The 18,096-nt window shown below is 37.9% G+C and overlaps 1 protein-coding gene across 3 annotated transcripts in view; it reads left to right on the top strand.

The window, feature by feature from the left end:
• COG6 (component of oligomeric golgi complex 6) overlaps positions 1–15,197 on the top strand; it is a 61,230-nt gene extending 46,033 nt beyond the window's left edge. For 2 of the 3 annotated variants that reach the window (XM_087757144.1, XM_009463061.2), the window contains exons 14-19: positions 1,282–1,413; positions 1,955–2,122; positions 4,119–4,226; positions 5,778–5,831; positions 8,920–8,999; positions 12,665–15,197. In XM_087757144.1, coding sequence (XP_087613270.1) covers positions 1,282–1,413; positions 1,955–2,122; positions 4,119–4,226; positions 5,778–5,831; positions 8,920–8,999; positions 12,665–12,812 — 690 coding nt within the window. In that variant the 3' untranslated portion in view covers positions 12,813–15,197. The remainder of the gene's footprint in view (positions 1–1,281; positions 1,414–1,954; positions 2,123–4,118; positions 4,227–5,777; positions 5,832–8,919; positions 9,000–12,664) is intronic. The other variant, XM_087757145.1, reaches the window with a different exon arrangement.
• Positions 15,198–18,096: the final 2,899 nt, after the last annotated feature.

Below are 18,096 nucleotides of genomic sequence, written 5' to 3'. Positions count from 1 at the left end.
GCCTGCTTTTCTTGTTGAGCTGGAGCCTTAGGAGCATTGCAGAAGTGCACGCTGCCTTGCTCTGCTGTGCCGAAACACCTTGAGTGAGATGCACAGGCCAGTCCCAGTTCCAGCCAAACTTAGTTCTCCCTCCATCCTTCTGGAAAGAGATTATGCCTTGAAGAGTTAGCTTGTGTTGTACTGCTGGGGGTCTCTTTACTCCCACGTGATCCAGCCAGATCTGTGTTTGCCCTTGGATAGGCAGGAAGGTGGGAAGAGGATTGTTGGCAGCAGGAATCGAGGCCAGCAGCCTGGGTTGTAGTAAGGGTCTGGAAGCAGCAGGAACCCAGTTTGAGGCAGCATTGAAGACAAGAAGGTGCAGTTATGTTCCGAGTGAAGCCTGAGGAATGTGGGTTGGGAAAGAGATGTGCTAGGTTTTATATTACATAAACATTTTATGAAGCATTCAGTGGGTATTTGCCTGTTACAAAGAAGGGCTAATGTATGTGAGCCTGTGTTAAGAATAGCATAGAATTTCAGTCTATTTCAAGCACTCCAACTTTTCGTAATTTGACTCAGAAAGTGTGGGCTTTTTTCTCTTAAGAATTACAAAATTTTCTTCTTTCTGTTTTTTAAATGTCTGCAATCCCTGATTCTCATCTTTGAGGTAGGCCTGCATTCCAGTTCTTACAGTATCGTTGCAGTTTATGTAGGTGTACTTGAGTTAGCTTGTGCACAGTTCATTTGTGTACTGGTAATTTAAGGTACAAACTTGCTAGGGATTAAGACTGTTGGATCTGTGACTGCAGTTCTCATACTCAACACGATAGGGGCTGTGCAGCCTTGTCAAGAAGATGCCTTCATTCAGCTGCTGCAATATGGCCCTAGTATCCCAGAGCTCTGCCTGCACTAGACTCTGGAGTGTTTACAGGAGGTCCTGCTCAAAGTGAACTCAGTGGTGCCAACAATGTGGCTATTCTTTGGCACCTAATCTAGCAAAGGTATTTTTTTTGCTACCAAAAACGGTAGTGTTTGCGTTTCTCCAGATTATAAAATAGGCATAGTCTGAATGAAAGGAGAAATTCGGTTTTGTTTGTCATTGAATGGAATGGTTATGCTGAAAGTTGCAGGCAATTATTGTCTGAAACTCGCTAGATTTGTCCAGCGTCAAATTAAAGTTCTTCTCTGCATGCTACATGTAATTTTATTGTTAGCTGGTTGCATTTGTGCTAACAGATTGGATGGTGTTTGCTGTAAATGAAATTAAACAAAAAACCACAAACAGATAATCTTGTTCTTCAGGTTGAACTCCCACCGCCTGATCTTGGCCCAAGCTCTGCGCTAAATCAGACACTTAACTTGCTACGGGAGGTTCTGGCATCTCACGACTCATCTGTTGTTCCACTGGATGCCCGTCAAGCTGACTTTGTGCAGGTATAAGAATGTTTGCTCTGAAGAGGGGGGCGGGGGGGGGGGGGGAAAGTGTGTGTAAGTTAGTCTCGGTACACAAAAGATGGGTGAAACATTAATCTTTTTGTCTGGTCCCATTTTGGAGCTTTCTACCAAACCCGAGTTTGTAATGTGAATAAGAGGGTGACTAACAAAGTGGATAATTACGGTACAGTATGGAGTGCTACTCTTAACGCAGTATCTAAATTCTGTTATCCAATTACTACTCCATTAAGTAAATACACCCTCAAGATTGCACAATTACCAATTATCTAATCCAGGTTACTCTTCCCCCTGCTAGCTTGGAATCTGTTCTTCTCAGGTTTTTATACTTTTCCCATCACTATGGTAGCTGATCACCTGCTGACAAATCCAGTAGAAAACTGCATTCACAGTTGGAAACTCTCATTTCTCTTTATTCTGCTTTGGGGAATAAATATGTGATAGAGACAGAATGAGCTTAGAAGCCTCGTGTGACATGATTTCCTCCTTCCCCTCCCTCTTTTCTGTGTGTTTGCTATTTTAGGTTCTGTCTTGTGTGCTAGATCCATTGTTACAGATGTGTACTATGTCTGCTAGTAATTTGGGCACAGCCGATATGGCAACCTTCATGGTAAATTCGCTTTATATGATGAAGACTACTTTGGCTCTCTTTGAATTCACTGACAAACGTCTAGAAATGTTACAGTTTCAGGTAAGCTTTAACAGCCCCCCCCCAAAAAATCAACTTATTACTGATTTTTTGCAGACTATAAGTTGTGATGTGAACATATTTATCTTTGATAATGTCGGCTTTGGGTCAATTCTAAATCAGGGAAATGGGATAAGAGGGCTTCTTATCAGAGACCATAAGCAAATAGCAGGTATCAGAGCTTATGATACACAGCATCTTTCATTTTAAACGGACAAAAAAAAATATTAGAAGATTTGTTTTGTTTCAGTTTAGTTGCAGATAAACCCACATCAGTGAACATTTTCATTGTCCTAATCATCCTAATATTTATCTGCAAACCATGTGAGAAGAAGCAAATTGAAATTGAAAGCTCAAATAGCTGACTATATTCCTTCATATACTTAATACTAGATCATCATCTGGTTTATAGTAGGACATAGTATAGCTGAAGTTACTACTTCAATCCTTCTTTCTACCTTTCTTTTCTCATTTGTTTTGTTTTACTTAACGTGCCAGGATAGTAGTTCATATGTGGTACCATTTTGAAACGGAAATGTAGTTTAGAAACCATTGACTTGGGAAGACTTAGGCACTGCCCATTTATAGTTTTGCTACATGAATATCTCTGCAATATATCTCAGGAGAGCTTTTGGAGCTGTGGGGCTTGGAAAAAGGTCACAACTTCTCATTCGAAGGCATCAGTAAAGGTTGGCTGTGAGCCATTTTTCACTTTCTACTCCTAATTAGAATTTCTAGCACCTTTTAGCTCTGAAACAAACAGACAACCCCACAAAAGTGTCTGGGGCATTTCTGATTTCCATTATCACAGTTTCTTTTCCACAGTAAATGTTGCAATTGATTTATTCTTTGAATAAGCAGTAAACCTGAAGGTTGTGCATTTAATACCATTTACTTTCTTCAATTTCTATTTTACAAATACAGGAACAGATGGAAAAGATATCTTTAAGATTATACATAAGTAGTTTATTAAAGTGGAGTTAGAATGGCATATTTAATAAGAAAAACATTTTTCATACAAAAAAAGAACTCTCTAAGACAGTTAAAATCTCCAAATTGAAATATTAAGATTTCCCTCCTGATTTAAAAAGAAGAGTGTGTTTTTTCTAAACAATTTTAGGAAGTAAAAAGGTGAACTCTTAAAATATCAGACATGGAAGTCTTACAGTTTACTAGAGTTTGATATATTATAAATTTTTGCTTTTCTTTAGGATTGGAAGAAAAATAAATGAAATGTGGGGTAGTTATCTGTAAAAATGAAGTAATAATGTATATATACCCAAATATCTTTGCAAGATTACTCAAAAGAAAAAAATGATTGCTGCTGCTGTGACTGGATTTATTGAATAGGTTTCTCTGCAAAGTGAAGATTATACTAAGAATGTAAAATATGTTTATGACTTTTTTCATATGAAGATAATTAAAGCAAAATTGATAGCTGTAATTTCATTGTCTATTGTTCTTTCAGTTAACTTTTTTCAAATGCATGTTTATCATTATTGAATTTAAAATCATTACTGATTATGATTTAGTTTCAGTTTTATTTTCCTTGTGAAAGACTGTCTCTTTCTCTTGTTTATTACAAAACTGCCATGCTATTGTCAATACTTTCAATAAGAGTTGGATGATTTTTATCACATAGTTTCAAAGAACTAGAGCAAAATAAAACAATATAGTAACTTTTAAGATTAGAGCTTTGGTATTCTTAATTTTTTGTGCTGTTGAATTTACAAATACAAAAAAGTGAGGTCTTTTTCTGTTAGTCAGATGTGAAAGAATTATCTATATTTTTATTATTGCCTCCTTGTAATACGGAAGATGTAAATTGATAAAATAATCATGCTGTATGTATTTGTGGTTTTTCCTTGTTTGTCGATCACTCTTCTTTTTATTTGTGTTTTTTCTTCTTATTTGTGTTTCTAGACCTTTTAACCCCAGAGTTTGTTCTCTTTAATATTCTCATGCACATTTTATAAATACCTTATGCTTAAAATTTCAGATTGAAGCTCATTTAGATACACTCATAAATGAACAAGCTTCCTATGTGTTAACAAGAGCCGGTCTAAGTTACATATATAACTCTGTGCAGCAACACAAACCGGAACAGGTAGGCTTATATAATGTACATGTTGAGGAGGTACTGCATACTTGCCAACTAGAAGAATTTTGGCACTAATATTTTTGCAAATTAAGCTTCCTCTGAAAGCAAAAGCTCAGTAATATCTGTTGATTTTTCACACGGGACCAGCCCTATTAGACAAAGGCACCTTGCAACTACAGATCTCCCCTACATTGTATGTTCAGCAAGCCTAGCAGGTTTGGTATGCAACAGTCCTTCTGTGCCGTTTAGCTGTGTACCATCAACAGGCTCTGTACACCACAGACGTCCTGTACGTTCTCAGAATAACTGTATAGGTAGTTTAATATGCCTCAGAAAGTGTCAGAGTCAAGCTGGCTTTAAAACACAAATACTGAGTATGTATACCACCACTTCCATGACACCTAGAACATATTGGACCTACTGTGCATGTACCATTCAGGTTTCTTCCATTGCATGCTATAGCATCATACATGGAGTGGATAGGTACCCTTGCATGCATTAGATAATTACTGCTTTTTTCTTCTGTGAAAAATTGGCAGATGAGTTTAGTAGTAATTTGAAATAATTTTTCCTTTTGTCCTTATTCATTGCTCTAGCTATTCTAGCACCAAGGCAGTGATATTCTAAAAGTGAAAACTTGAGATTTCTTAGAGTGAGCAGGACACTGGAATTCAGAGCTCACGCTCTTCCTTTCTTGTGAACCACAGTTGTTATGTGATAGGTGTTAATACAGCCCCTCTTCCCTTCAGTTGTGCCTATGTCCTTCTGTGATCTTCTGTGAAGGTGAAGATCAGTGTTTTCTGGAGAAAGCAGAACTCTGTTGGAGAGCTTTATGTTGTTTCTTCAGCCAATAATTTTGCATAAAGTGCCCAAACTCAACAGATTTTTATGTATAAAGATGAATAAATAAATCTATAAATAATCTGATTAATAACTCAGCTTGGTTTTCTATTCATGAGCCTATCTCATGTTCTAAAACCAATTTCAAATCAACCAGGGCAGATTGTTGATGGAATGTCGCAATTTTCATTTATGTCTGTCCAGCTGCCTAGCTGCAGAGGTGATGTTGTCACTGGATTTGCTAGGGGGTTAGGCAGCATGTATACATTGTAGTGCCATACCAGCACAGATTTACTGGCAGCAGGCTTGAATTCTGCACGGTCCTGGAACAGATGAATAGAGGGAAGTTGTCCTCTGTAATTCTGGAACACCAAGGGAATGTGCCAGTTTGCAGTTCAGTTTCTATCCTAGACCTTGTGGAAGACTTTTTGGGGGGTTTATCATTTAATGGTGAAGAAGGAAGAAAGGGACTTGAAAGGACATATTATGAACTCAGTATTCTGAGTTTTTAATTTAAGAGAGCGGTAGAATATAAATGAACTGCTACAGCATTTCAGTATTGATATGGTGATTCATTTTCCAAACATTTAAGATCCTGTAGGAGGACCAAGTAACAATTTAATACTGAACTGATTGTAGAATTTATTATTTCTTATCTTTTTCCATATGCTAACATGACCTTTTTCTCCCCCCCTGCCTTTGACTACTGATTCTTAGGGTCCTCTTTCAAATTTACCAAGTATGGATTCCGTGTCCCTGAAGGTTGCAATGGTAAGCATTTTACAATTTCATATTATGGTGGTGATGCTGTGACATGGGAAAGAATACTATTAATTATGTGATGTAGTAGATATTCATCTAACCAGTCATACTCTTTAAAATAACTAAATTACACGTCTGGGAATACTTTCTTCATTTGTAGTAATTTGACCACTTGAAGTAATAAATGCATAAATTATTTATGAACGGGTAGTAATAGAATGTTAGTTTCTAAGCCTTGAGAAACAGAACTTTACTTACAAGAATGCTATCCCATGAGTCATCTTAAATTGCTAAAAGCAGATACTTAGCTCTAATTAGTTTTAATCATGAAAGTTTCTTTTTTGCCTGTATGCTTTGAAATATAGGTTGTGCTGTCACTTATAATTTTAGTCCTAAGGCTTTGATTTTATGCAGATAGTTCAGTTAAACTCAGAAGTTAGGTGCTGGGCATATGTCACAGTTATATTTTTTAAGTTGAAAGCTACAATATATTTTAAAACAAATTATCAGCTGATATTTTTTCTTAGAGTGTGTGAAGGCTATTTTGCATAGAGATAGCAATATCACAGTTTGGCAGGCAATAATATATGATCTGTCACTCTTCTTGCTTAGCCAAGTTTAGCTTTATTCTGAAAGTTTGACTGTAAATAAAGCCCACTCATCCAGCAGTACATGTATACCCCCACCGAAAAAAAAGTCTTTTTAAAAGAAAATTCTTTTTTTAAAAGTTGGTGGTTTGGTTTTTTTGTTTTTAAATTGTGTGTTGAATCCATCCTAATTGTGTCAGTGTAGCCTGCTTTCCTCTGTTCAAGTTTTAAACCAGTGATTTCCAAGCTGGTTGGATGAACAGAGCTCTTGCACAGAGCACTCAGTGTTTTACTAAGATCAGCATGCATTCTTATCATCTTATAAATTTTATATTTAAAATATGTTCTATTTATCATGGTCTTGTAGACCAATGAGGAATTTAAAGACCACAGCTTGGGGACCATCTCTTTAAATTGTATATATATGTAACACTGTTTTTTATAGCAGTACATGATAATTTCACTTGAATAGTTAGAGAAGAATCCAACTGTTTTGTTTTTCATTACTTTGTTTAATGTTGGCTTGCGTGAATACACTTTAACCAAAATGGAACCCAGTATGTTGAAATCAAACCCACATAAATCCCATCTAGCAGCCTAATACTCACCAATGCCCCTGTACTCGGCACTGGTGAGGCCGCACCTCAAATGCTGTGTGCAGTTTTGGGCCCCTCACTACAAGAAGGACATCGAAGTGCTGGAGCGCATCCAAAGAAGGGCAACGAAGTTGGTGAAGGGTCTGGAGCACAAGTCTTATGAGGAGCGGCTGAGGGAGCTGGGGTTGTTTAGCCTGGAGAAGAGGAGGCTGAGGGGAGACCTTATTGCTCTCTACAACTACCTGAAAGGAGGTTGTAGCCAGGTGGGGGTCGGTCTCTTCTCCCTAGTAACAAGCGATAGGACAAGAGGAAATGGCCTCAAGCTGTGCCAGGGGAGGTTTAGGTTAGATATTAGGAAAAACTTCTTCACCGAAAGGGTGGTCAAGCACTGGACCAGGCTGCCCAGGAAAGTGGTTGAGTCTCCGTCCCTGGAGGTATTTAAAGGACGGATAGACATGGTGCTCAAGGACATGGTATAGTGATGGACTTGGCAGTGCTAGGTTAACGGTTGGACTCGATGATCTTAAGGGCCTTTTCCAACCTTAATGATTCTATGATTCTATGGTTCTAATCTGTTTGCTTCCCAGGATTTAAACCATGTGGAGGGAGTACTTGCAGGCAGATTCACTGTTCTAGTAAAGTCCGTACCTCTCCCTCAGCTAAAGCTCCCTTGCTTTCCAAACAAGGGCAGATAATGCCAAAAAACGAATTCCTGAGAACTGTGAGTGACTTCATTAGTCATTTGTGCCCACTTTTTGCACATTTAAATGATGCATGGATGTGGATTTTAAGGTTTACGAGCTTGAGAGTATTCATCCAGTGTTCAGGAAGGTTGCCATCATTAGATAAAGTTGCCTAGGGCCTTGCCTGAGTGAGTAATTCCAAGGATGGAGATTATACAGCTTTTCTGGGTAGCCTGTTCAGTGTTTAATGACACTCCTGGTGAGAATTTTTCCTCTCACTATCTAATCAGAATTTTCCTCAGTGTAATATGTGTCCAGAATTCCTCATGTTTTCACCTGTGAGAAGACTTGGCTCCATCTTCTCTATAGTCACCTATTTGATCAGAGAATCATAGAATGGTTTGGGTTGGAAGGGGCCTTTAAAGCTCATCTAGTCCAACCCCCTGCCATGGGCGGGGACATCTGTCACTAGATCAGGTTGCTCAAAGCCCCATCCAACCTGACCTTCAACACTTCCAGGGATGGGGCATCCACAACTTCTCTGACAAATAGTTGAAGACAGCAGTAATGTTCTTTCTTGGTGTTTTCCTCTCCAAACTACTAGAATCAAAGCACCACGTTTTTTTTCACTGTATTATATGGGGGAGGAGAAGTAGGACTAGAAGCAGTTCAAGGAGCCTGAACTAGGTCCCTTGCTCTTGTTTTTTCCCAACATAAGTGCTCCTTAGATTATTAAGCAGTGACTCCCTGCCAAAAAGTAGAAAGAAACACATAGAAAGGAACATGTAGAAAGGCACGTGCAACATGTCTAACTTGGACAGACTAGATTTCTGTGTGGAGGCTACTGTATTCCCTCTGCACTGAATAGACTAGATCTTTCAGCAGTGCATGCATACGTGCACCAGCTGTATAAGAAACTTAGACGCTTAATTATGGAAGCTGGATTCTCATTATTTGCCCCTCCACTCATACTCCTCAGAGTCAGAAACTTAAAATTTTGGTGACAGAGGTGCTGAAGTTAGACATTTGATTTGGACTATTAAGTTCTGCCTTAAACATTTGCATATTATGTTAGGCTCTATCTTAAATATATAAAAAGAGAAAATTTTATCAAATAAGAAGGTGCCATTTTAACGTAATCACTTTTCAGAGTGTGTTTTTACCTATTTTGATATAACAGCAAGTTCCTAATATGTTGATCTCATATTCTCTTTTTTCCCCTCCACCCTAGGCTCAGTTTGATCGCTATCTGTCTGCTCCAGATAGTCTGCTAATGTCCCAGCTGAATTTCCTTCTGAGTGCCACTGTGAAGTAAGTGCCTTACCTTTGAATTTCTATTATGCCTGCATAATGATCAGAAAGATGAATTTGATTAGGTTTTAGTGGATCGTGATGAGAATTCAAGTTATCAGCTGTGATCATATTTGCATTGTCCTTCAGGTCACAATTCAGTTTTGTTCTGACTCTCCTCATTTTGAACAAGCAGTGAGGAATATGTAATTCTGTAACTTTCTGAAGTAGTTACTCTTGATTTAACAGACACTATCAAAATCAATTACATTCATCTATTTTGAACATGTTCCACTGTGCCGGCAGTTTTTTGTCAACTTAGTTGTAAATTGGTTTAGAACTATTTTGTAAGCATTCCAAAGACAGATGAAATATCTAATCCTTCACTCAAGATTTCTTTTATCCCCACTACTCTGTTAGGTCTAGAATTTTCAACTTTGTTGTCTTCTGCTGTAGAGTACTGGCATTCTGCCTCATTGAATATTGCACTGAGATTACTTTACTTTTCACCTAATATGATTTTTTTATAGTGATTTCTTCTTTGAAGTATGGACGCGAGAAGTTCATTATCTCTTCTCTTGTTTTTTGAATATAACTGAACCCTAAGGCTAGGGAAAGTGCCATGAATTTCTTTCCAATTAAATGTGAACGATATGAAGATATTTTGTAGTACTTAACCTCAGAGAATTATATGCTGCACTGATCAAAAACTTTTCCTGACATTATTTTTCACATTTTTGTGAAGAATGCAGGTTACAGAATATACCAGAAATTGAGACTAGTACATCACGTTTTATGTAATGTAACAATATTTGGAGTCTCGTTACTAGTAGCTGTCCTCAGAGCGGGATTGTATTACAGCATCATGCAGTTAAAAAATGACATGTGTCAAGGGAAAAATATTTTTTGTTGGGAGTTTAATAGAATAGAATAGTTCAACTGGAAGGGACCTACAACAATCAGCTAGTCCAACTGCCTGCCAGGTTCTCCTGCTGTATCACTCAGATTTTCCTCATCCAGAGACTTCCAGTTTCATGCCACATACCTGGTGCATGGCTTGGCATGGGGGATGTTGGTGCTTTTCAGTGGTTCGTTGGGTCTCTCTGCTAGGGTTACCATTCCCCCAGCTCAGCCAGCAGAGCTGACCCTGTTGTGTGAGAGCTGTTCTGCTCCAGTACGGATCAAACAGGGTGGCTTGAGCAGTAATGTCAGTGAAGCATTGCAACTTCTGCTTCTAGGCGTCAAGCTATTAAACCTGTATTTTAGCTCTTGGTATTTTTTTTTCATGTAGGTCTATGTAAAAATCATAATAACAGTAAATGTATTTTAAAAGCCTTAATTTTTCACTGCTGGCACAGAAGCAATTTTTCAGAGGTAGACTTTATGCTACCATAAAGACTCAGGCACGGTGAAATTACTTTGACTTAATTTTTTCTGTCAGATAAACTGGTCATGTATGCACTCTTAGCCTTCTCCCATTGATAAGCTTTTTAAACCTCTCAGTGCAATTTAAGCCATATTCATGTTATCTTGCAACAGCGGGCAGGTGAGAGGGGAGCCTGTGTGAGGATGATTGCTATAGCTGCTACACCTCAGCTAACATGCAGCAATTTATTAACCTGCTATAACTCAACACTATAGGTCAGGTTCTGCTCAGAATTAAAATAAGTAAGTAATCTGTTAGCCTTCAAACATGTAGCTTTAAACATAAGCAATCCTTTTGAAGTTAACTTACCTATTTACAGAGATGCATGCTTGTAGAATCACAGTCTTAATAGTCAATATTTTCTGTAGTAAGTAAACCTTCAAAATTCAAAAGTTTCTCAAAATTCAAGCAAAACATTTAACCAGTACTATAATTTTAATCTCTGGCTATAGTAGGTGAAATTTTGAAGTTGGTTTTGCAGACATTTGATGTCAATTTTGAAGATGTCTTCCTTGAAATCACATAATTGTGATCCGCTGTTCCAACGGTTGAGCTGGAACCCAAGAGTTCTTTGGTTCTCAAAATCAGACCACATGCTTTTGATAAGGGATCAGTGTGTTAATACTCACTGGCAATATCATTTAAGCTTTACAGCTATGAAGAACATTCCTCCCAACATTTGCCAGTGCATGCTCTTGTCTTTCAAATTCCTTTGCTCATTTAAAAAGTTTTAAGCTATTTATTTATGTGGTTGTTGATCTTGAAAAGCTCTTTTAATTTGTGTTGGATCACAGAAACTGAATGCTGGAATTACTATTTTTAGAAAGTGCTGTCATTTGTGTTAGTGATAAAATGTATCATGTTGTTATGGCAACTGAAATCCTAATGTACTGATTAATGACACTGACATTATTTGATGGAAAGGCTCATTTGATGCTGTTCAGTCCTCTGGAATATTTTAATGAACTTTTTCTTTTAATTTAATATTATTTGTTACGATACAGTTAGTTTTATACAAATTCTGTGTGTAATACTTTCTTAAACGATTGTCATGTTACAGTAGCTTAGTGATCCCAGACTGTGATCAGAGACAGTTGTTTTACCTGAACACCTTGAATATATTTCCCTTATAATAGTGTTTCTAGAGGCCAGTCTTTTTTTCAGGTATTCTAATAACCTAGTAATACTGGCAGTTGATCCTGTATATCAAAAAACTGGATGCTGTGCATCAGAATAAAATGCAGGTTTTGTCTCTTAATCTTCTTTCTCATAGCTTCCATTTCGTAATATTTCCTGAAAAGACGAAGTTCTATGCACTTGGTCTTTGAGATTTCTTTAACTTGTCATTTCCCAACAGCTGGTGAATTCAGCCCTGATTTTAGTGGATGCAGTTTCGGTGTCTTTGTTCCTTCGCTGCGTATTACAGCAGGGCTGAATCTGGATTCATGGTTACCTTGGTTTCCTCAGCTTCTGGTGTTCCACTTCTGGGTTTGGCTGTAAAATAGTTGTAACTACTGTTTCTGATTAGATAAAAATGCATCTGCAACTCTAGACACCTAACTATGGTGATTAAAGTAAACTGATTCAATAGGCAATGTAAAATAAAAATATTAGTTTGTCTTCAAAAAATACTAAACTTTCCAGTTAAATTTAGCATCCAGTCTCTGTGCATTGTTACTCACTTAGATGCAGAACAATAACAGGATACAGACTTGAGAGGATCATTGGTAAAAGGCTGTAGCAAGTTTTAAACCTCTGACCACTGTCACTTTCAGCTCTTCCTTTTTGACTGATTATGGAATCAGGTACTGTCAAGATAAAGCAAATAGAATGTATTTGCCGGTAGATGAAAAAAAAATGTGTGCATTTACAAAGGACAGCGAGAAGCCACAGGAGGTAGAAGGTAGATCACTAAGATAATCAGTCTTTTAAAAGATGGAGGGGAGTGCAGGTGAGAAACTAATGTATGCAAATTAAATCCTTCTACTGTTTTTTTTTCATGATTGCAGAAATAACGAAGCTAATTTCTTGGTTATCAGGATCATATATGTGAGTTTATCTATGTACAATACAAAGAGATGAAGAAGCCTTCTCTTGTTTTAAAACACTAAGCTGTTTTCACAGTTGAAGTAAAAGGGCTTTTTAATGTAACTGACACTGATTTTTAATGTGTATTTTTAACGTATATCTTTAATTCCTTGTATGTAGTACAGTTATATTCCCTACGATTTGCAAATTATGTTTTTCTTTTGTTTTTTAGAGAGCAGATAATAAAGCAGTCAACAGAACTGGTCTGCAGAGCTTACAGTGAGTTATATGCAGCTGTGATGGATCCTTCAAATGAGTATAAGGATCCAGAAACCATACTACACAGATCTCCTCATCAAGTTCAGGCACTCCTTTCATAGTTTTGCTTCCCCTAGATTTATCAGAATCCATAATTCTGTGTTTGTTGAGTATTCGCATTGAGTTCTTTTTCTGTTTTGAATTTTGATGTGTAACTGTATAGTTAAAATATGTAGGAATGCGGTTTTGTTTAATCTGCTTGGCAGAAGTCTAGTCTTTCCTGTGTCTTTGAACACCTTCTATAGGCCAGAAAATAGAATATAGATTAAAAATTATTTTAATGTATTCCTCTAATGGAAATAGACCGTGACACTATGCAATCTCTTTGAAAAAGGAGAAAGAAGCTTTTTCCTTGCTGTACATAATCCTTTCAACTAGAGGTTGAACCAGTGTCTCTTACGACCTCACCAATATTTTTATTTGCTCTTTTCCCTGTTCTTTCACTCTTTTTCTCAGCCTATCATCAGTAAACGCCGATAACTGTAATTTTAATATAACTGATATACTTTGAATGTCTCAAGTGCATCACTTCTACAGCTCATAAATAATTTCAGAATACTTTATGCTGTTTTTCAAATCCTGTTGATTAAGTCTTTGAGGCAAAATTTGTGTGCTTTTTTAGAATCCATTATCGTTGTTGCTAATTCTGGTATTTTCTTTAAGAAACAGAAATATTTGAACTACATGCATGTACATAACCTGGAACTTAATGCTTTAAGTTATATGTATAATTTTGTTTTACTAGAAGGATTTTGTTTTAGTGCAATCGTTCTGTAGGAGTCCTCATATCAGCTGAAACTTGCTGATCTCTTAAGGCTGGGACCAATAACAGTATAGGTTAGGAAAATGGTTTGCACAGCAGTTTGTCCATTCCTCCTTCACATGTACATGTTCTTTGTTTTGCTTTTTTGTAAGTACAGAAAAAGTCCATCTGCTCTAGTACAAGCATTTATTCAGTTAATAATCCACCAAGAGATTTTCGTGGTTTACATGTCTGCAGCGGTACTCCTAAAAATTATAGTTCAGTTCACCTGTGGCAGCCACGGGTTGTTCTGGGAATTATGTGGGAGAGCCAGGGCGTGTAGTTATTCTAGGCTGATGCGTAGAAAGCCATGAGCGACGGTTTCATTTCTTTCTTCCTTTGGTGCAAAGCTGAACCTGCTCTGTGTAGAAACCCTAATTATATAGAGAGTTATGATTTAGGGGACCTTTGCTTCCAGTAAAAGAGGAAAATGGATAAGTAGGACACTTGTTCTGTTGGGCCTTATGATAATTTTCTGCAAATTCCTTAAACATATTTTTCTTTTAGGAAAGCCTTGTTATAGAGAAACCTGCATGAAACAAAAAGTTAGTAAAAGGAATTTGGGGTGTTTTGGGGTTAGTTTTTTTGTTTGGGTTTTTTTTTTTAAAGGATCATTTAAGCTAACTGTTTCGTTGGAAGCATTTAACTTTTTTTTTTCCCTCTTTGTTGTTGTATGGGTACTACGGAGTTATTACAGTTGCCTGAGTTTACACTCATATTAGATGTGGCTTATTTGTATACATCAAGGGGGAGATGAGCAGTCATTCATATTGAATAACTTACATATTTTATTTTTATCAGTAATAATATTCTCCATATAAAACATATACTTAGTGGCAGCCAAGTCTGCAGTTTAGTGTATGCTTGCAAAAGGGCAAGAAATAGAGAAGAGCAGCAGCAATACATTTTAGTCTCTCAGAAAACTCATTGCACAAGACATATCCAGTGTGCTCAGAAAGCAGCTTCCTTGGTAATACCACAATAAAACAATAGCTTCTTTTCCAAATGGGCATAATTTGTTGGTATAATAGAAAAAGATTTGAAAGTGTAAGTGTCCCTGGAGTTCTTGGATCAAGCATAAATTCCTCTGCAAATGTGAATGTTAGATTTATTCTGTTTAAAAACTCCAGACCTGTAAGACAAAAAATTCTAGAAGCTTAGAAAAGCTGTAATGGAGAATTATGCTCTTTTACTAGGTAAGGCACTTTAAATTACTCAGATTTTGCATTGCCATAGTATACATTCAGAAGGCTGTTCATTGTTGTTTAATAATGTTAATATTGCTTAATATGCCTATAATTATTATCTAATATATGAAAATTACATCAGTTGTGAAAGGATTATAAATTAGCTTGTTATTAGATTAACATAAGAGTGAACTTTTTCCTGAAATTACACTCAACCTCAGTCTCCAATAATCAGTCAGTAGTTTGCATGAGGATTAGTAAGAAGTTGCTTCCTATCTTTGAGTCCATGTAGAGACTTATCCATGATTTTATCTTCTCTTAATAAAAATGCAAAAGCTATTAAAGTTGTAACTTAGAAAAATTAAAGTCAATCACTAGTTTTGGTCTGTGAGATTAAAGTAAATGACAAAGGGTCACAAATGAGAAAGGATGTCAATAAAAGCATTTGATTTACTGGCTTCTGTCTTCCATGTTGTTATTTCCTCTTGCTTGCCTTCCTAAGAGGAGGAAGGAAAAGGTGATTAGATTTTGACCTGCCTTTTCTAGCTTGGCATTTCTGACCCTTTTATTTTACAAATTCCCAGGATTTTCACACCAGGAACCATGAAGCTGCAGTCCTCTAATTGCTCAGTTAGATGGATGACCCATAAGCATTGCAGTAAATGGAGTCATTCTGGGTGTCAGTACTGGGTCCGTATTCAGACTGGTTACTGCAGGTCTGACTTGAGCATCACAGTGCATGGAGAGATGCTCACCTGGCTGGGCTGAGTTAGTCAGCACTTCTCCTTAAACACTTTCTATGGAGGGGCATGCCTTCAAAGTGTGAGTCCGTTATTCTGTGCTGGGCAGCAATATGCTTGGGAAAACGGGGTAAAGAGAAGTATTTGAGTACTGCCTATAGTAGGCAGTGCTCTCAGCTCTCTGACAACCTAGTTCTGAGAACAAATGCATAAAAGGCCTCTTTTTGCATCGTCATCTGATGCAAAGAGCACTTTCATGAGGAGTGGGAGAGCTGGGTTCTGGGCCGAAGGAGTTTGGAATCGACATCTCTCGCCTTCCTGGAGAGCACTTGGCTGTTGTGTAGTACAAGATGGGGCAGCTCTGTTTCTTCCCTTTTGAATTTAACAGCTGTGCATAAATCAGTGCAAAATATGGGAGGCATGAGATAGAATAAGCAAGGAGGAGTTCGGCCCTGTGGCATGTACATAAGCGTTCTCCTGAGGACTCCAAAGCCTAGACCTTCCTCCAGTTGTTACATAGGGACCTTATCTTTGACCTCCAGTGCATGAGCCCCTGAAGCAGAATCAGGATCCCAGGACTTTATCACCCACAGAATATCCAGCAAACAGCAAGATACAGAGTTGAGTTTAGGTTGGGCCCAGGGTGGTTCATCTGCGCTGGTGACAGTGCCTCTGTGTTCAGTCCTCTGTGTACAATTTTCTCCTCCCCTCTATATAAACATGCACACCGCTGTGGAAATAAAACACAAAAGTTGTTTTAATTATAGCAAGCACACAGCAGCCCAGCCACAGTGATTTTTTGTTTTCTATTATGGGGGGAAAAAGAGAAGCTTAAGGAGGTTTGGAAAGGTGATAATACATTTGTTTTGCAGCATTTTGGAGTGCTCCTCCCTATTCTCTGAGATTTATGACTCTAGCCCTGCATTTTGGCTGTTAATAGACACGGCTATAATTATTTTTATTAAAGTTTTTGAAATAAGTGTTGGAGGAAAATACTTTCAGAACCACTAAACTTTTCCATTCATTTAAAAAACTCTATCTGTTCTTTGATCCCTTTGCTTGCCTTGCTGAGTCACTTTGCAGGCAACCCAGGGGGTGGGAAGCTTATAAAATTTTGAAAGTTAAACGAAGGGGTTAGACATATTTCCATGAGTAAAACACACCCTCCAGAAGCAACACAGACATGGGTGTGGGTTTGTTTGAAATCCACTGCCACCTGCTTCTGAGGGAAAATGCAGAAAAAGAGACATTTGCTTATGACGAGGGCACCCATCCAAAACAGCCATGGTAGGGTCAGATGCCGTAAATTGACATTAAATTGGTGTTATGTTTGAATAGTTCAGAGAATTTTCAAAATGCAAATTAGAAGAGACTGGTAGTAGAAGTAAAATGTGTGTCATCTAACTGAACTCCCTCGCATATGGGATTTACTTGTTCAAGATTTCCAGAACCTCTACATCTTTTCCCCACCGCTCTTAAGCACTTTGCAAACTAAACTTCAAGACAATCCTCCAACTGCTACACTAAGTCTAACCCTTGGGCAATTTGGAGTAAAATGAGATGCTTTGAGTCACCCAGTGGCATACAAAGCAGCAGCTGAACTCAGAGCCAATTTGTTTCTTGAAAGAATTTCAAAAAAATGGGAAATTAATATAACATGAACTTGGATATTTGTCCTGAGGGGTAGGAGAGGCAATGCCCTTCGTACAGCAGGGCAGGTCTCTCCAGCTGTCTGCTGCATGATAGGAAGCCAACTTCAGTTTTTCAGAATCGAACTAGTTCTTCAAAAGTTTTTTAAAGGCATTTTAAAGGTGAGCATGTGCTCCTGTGCTGTACTAAACCAGGGATTTGCTGCCCAGCCAGGCTGCTGGGCTGGTGCTCCAGTGGGGGTGTTCACACTAGCCCAGTATACGTGGTTACCAAACACTCAAAAGGTGGGTGAACCTCTTATCACACAAAGGTCTTCTTCCGATACCCCAGCTATCTACATCCTTGAGTAAAGAGCAACTTTACCCAGGGCTGAAGTAAACCCAAGACATTGCTTCTGTCTTGGTCCTTGACCGACTGCTCATCCCCTCAAAGATGATGCAGGTAAATCTTCAGTAATCTGCATCATCCTCTGATGCAAAGCTATGGAAAGACACAGTGCAAAGGAGCCCTTTACACCTGAAAATATACACTTACCCCTTATGTACAGTAAGGCCTAAATGATGGTACGACGCCTTCACGCTACAATTGTCACACAGACTTTGCATACAATGGAAAGATGAACCACAAAGGCTTTTCTCTTAACAACAAAAGTTTATTTTGACTACCTTGCTTTAGCAGTAAGGAAGCCTTGATTGAGCAGATATGGCTGAAAGGTGTTTGATAGATTACTGCAGAGCAGCTGACAAAAGAGAAAAAGACTGTTGCATGTTACATATTCAGACAATGAGGCTTTCATTTGCTGCCTAGTTCACAGATGTGGTATTGTCAAATTGCAGGAAAATGCCTGGCAGACTGTATCATTGACTATATTTAGGGAGAAAAAAAAATTCAGAACACACTATTTATAGAAGCCACACAAATAAGCACAGAGTTCTTATCAGCCAAAGATAACATTAGTCGTGATTTA

The sequence above is a fragment of the Nipponia nippon genome, unplaced genomic scaffold (genome assembly GCF_047370975.1).
Source record: "Nipponia nippon isolate SJK-2023a ecotype South Korea unplaced genomic scaffold, ASM4737097v1 scaffold_2, whole genome shotgun sequence".
In the NCBI taxonomy this organism is placed as follows: Eukaryota; Metazoa; Chordata; class Aves; order Pelecaniformes; family Threskiornithidae; genus Nipponia; species Nipponia nippon.
This window is presented reverse-complemented; position numbering and strand designations above follow the sequence as displayed.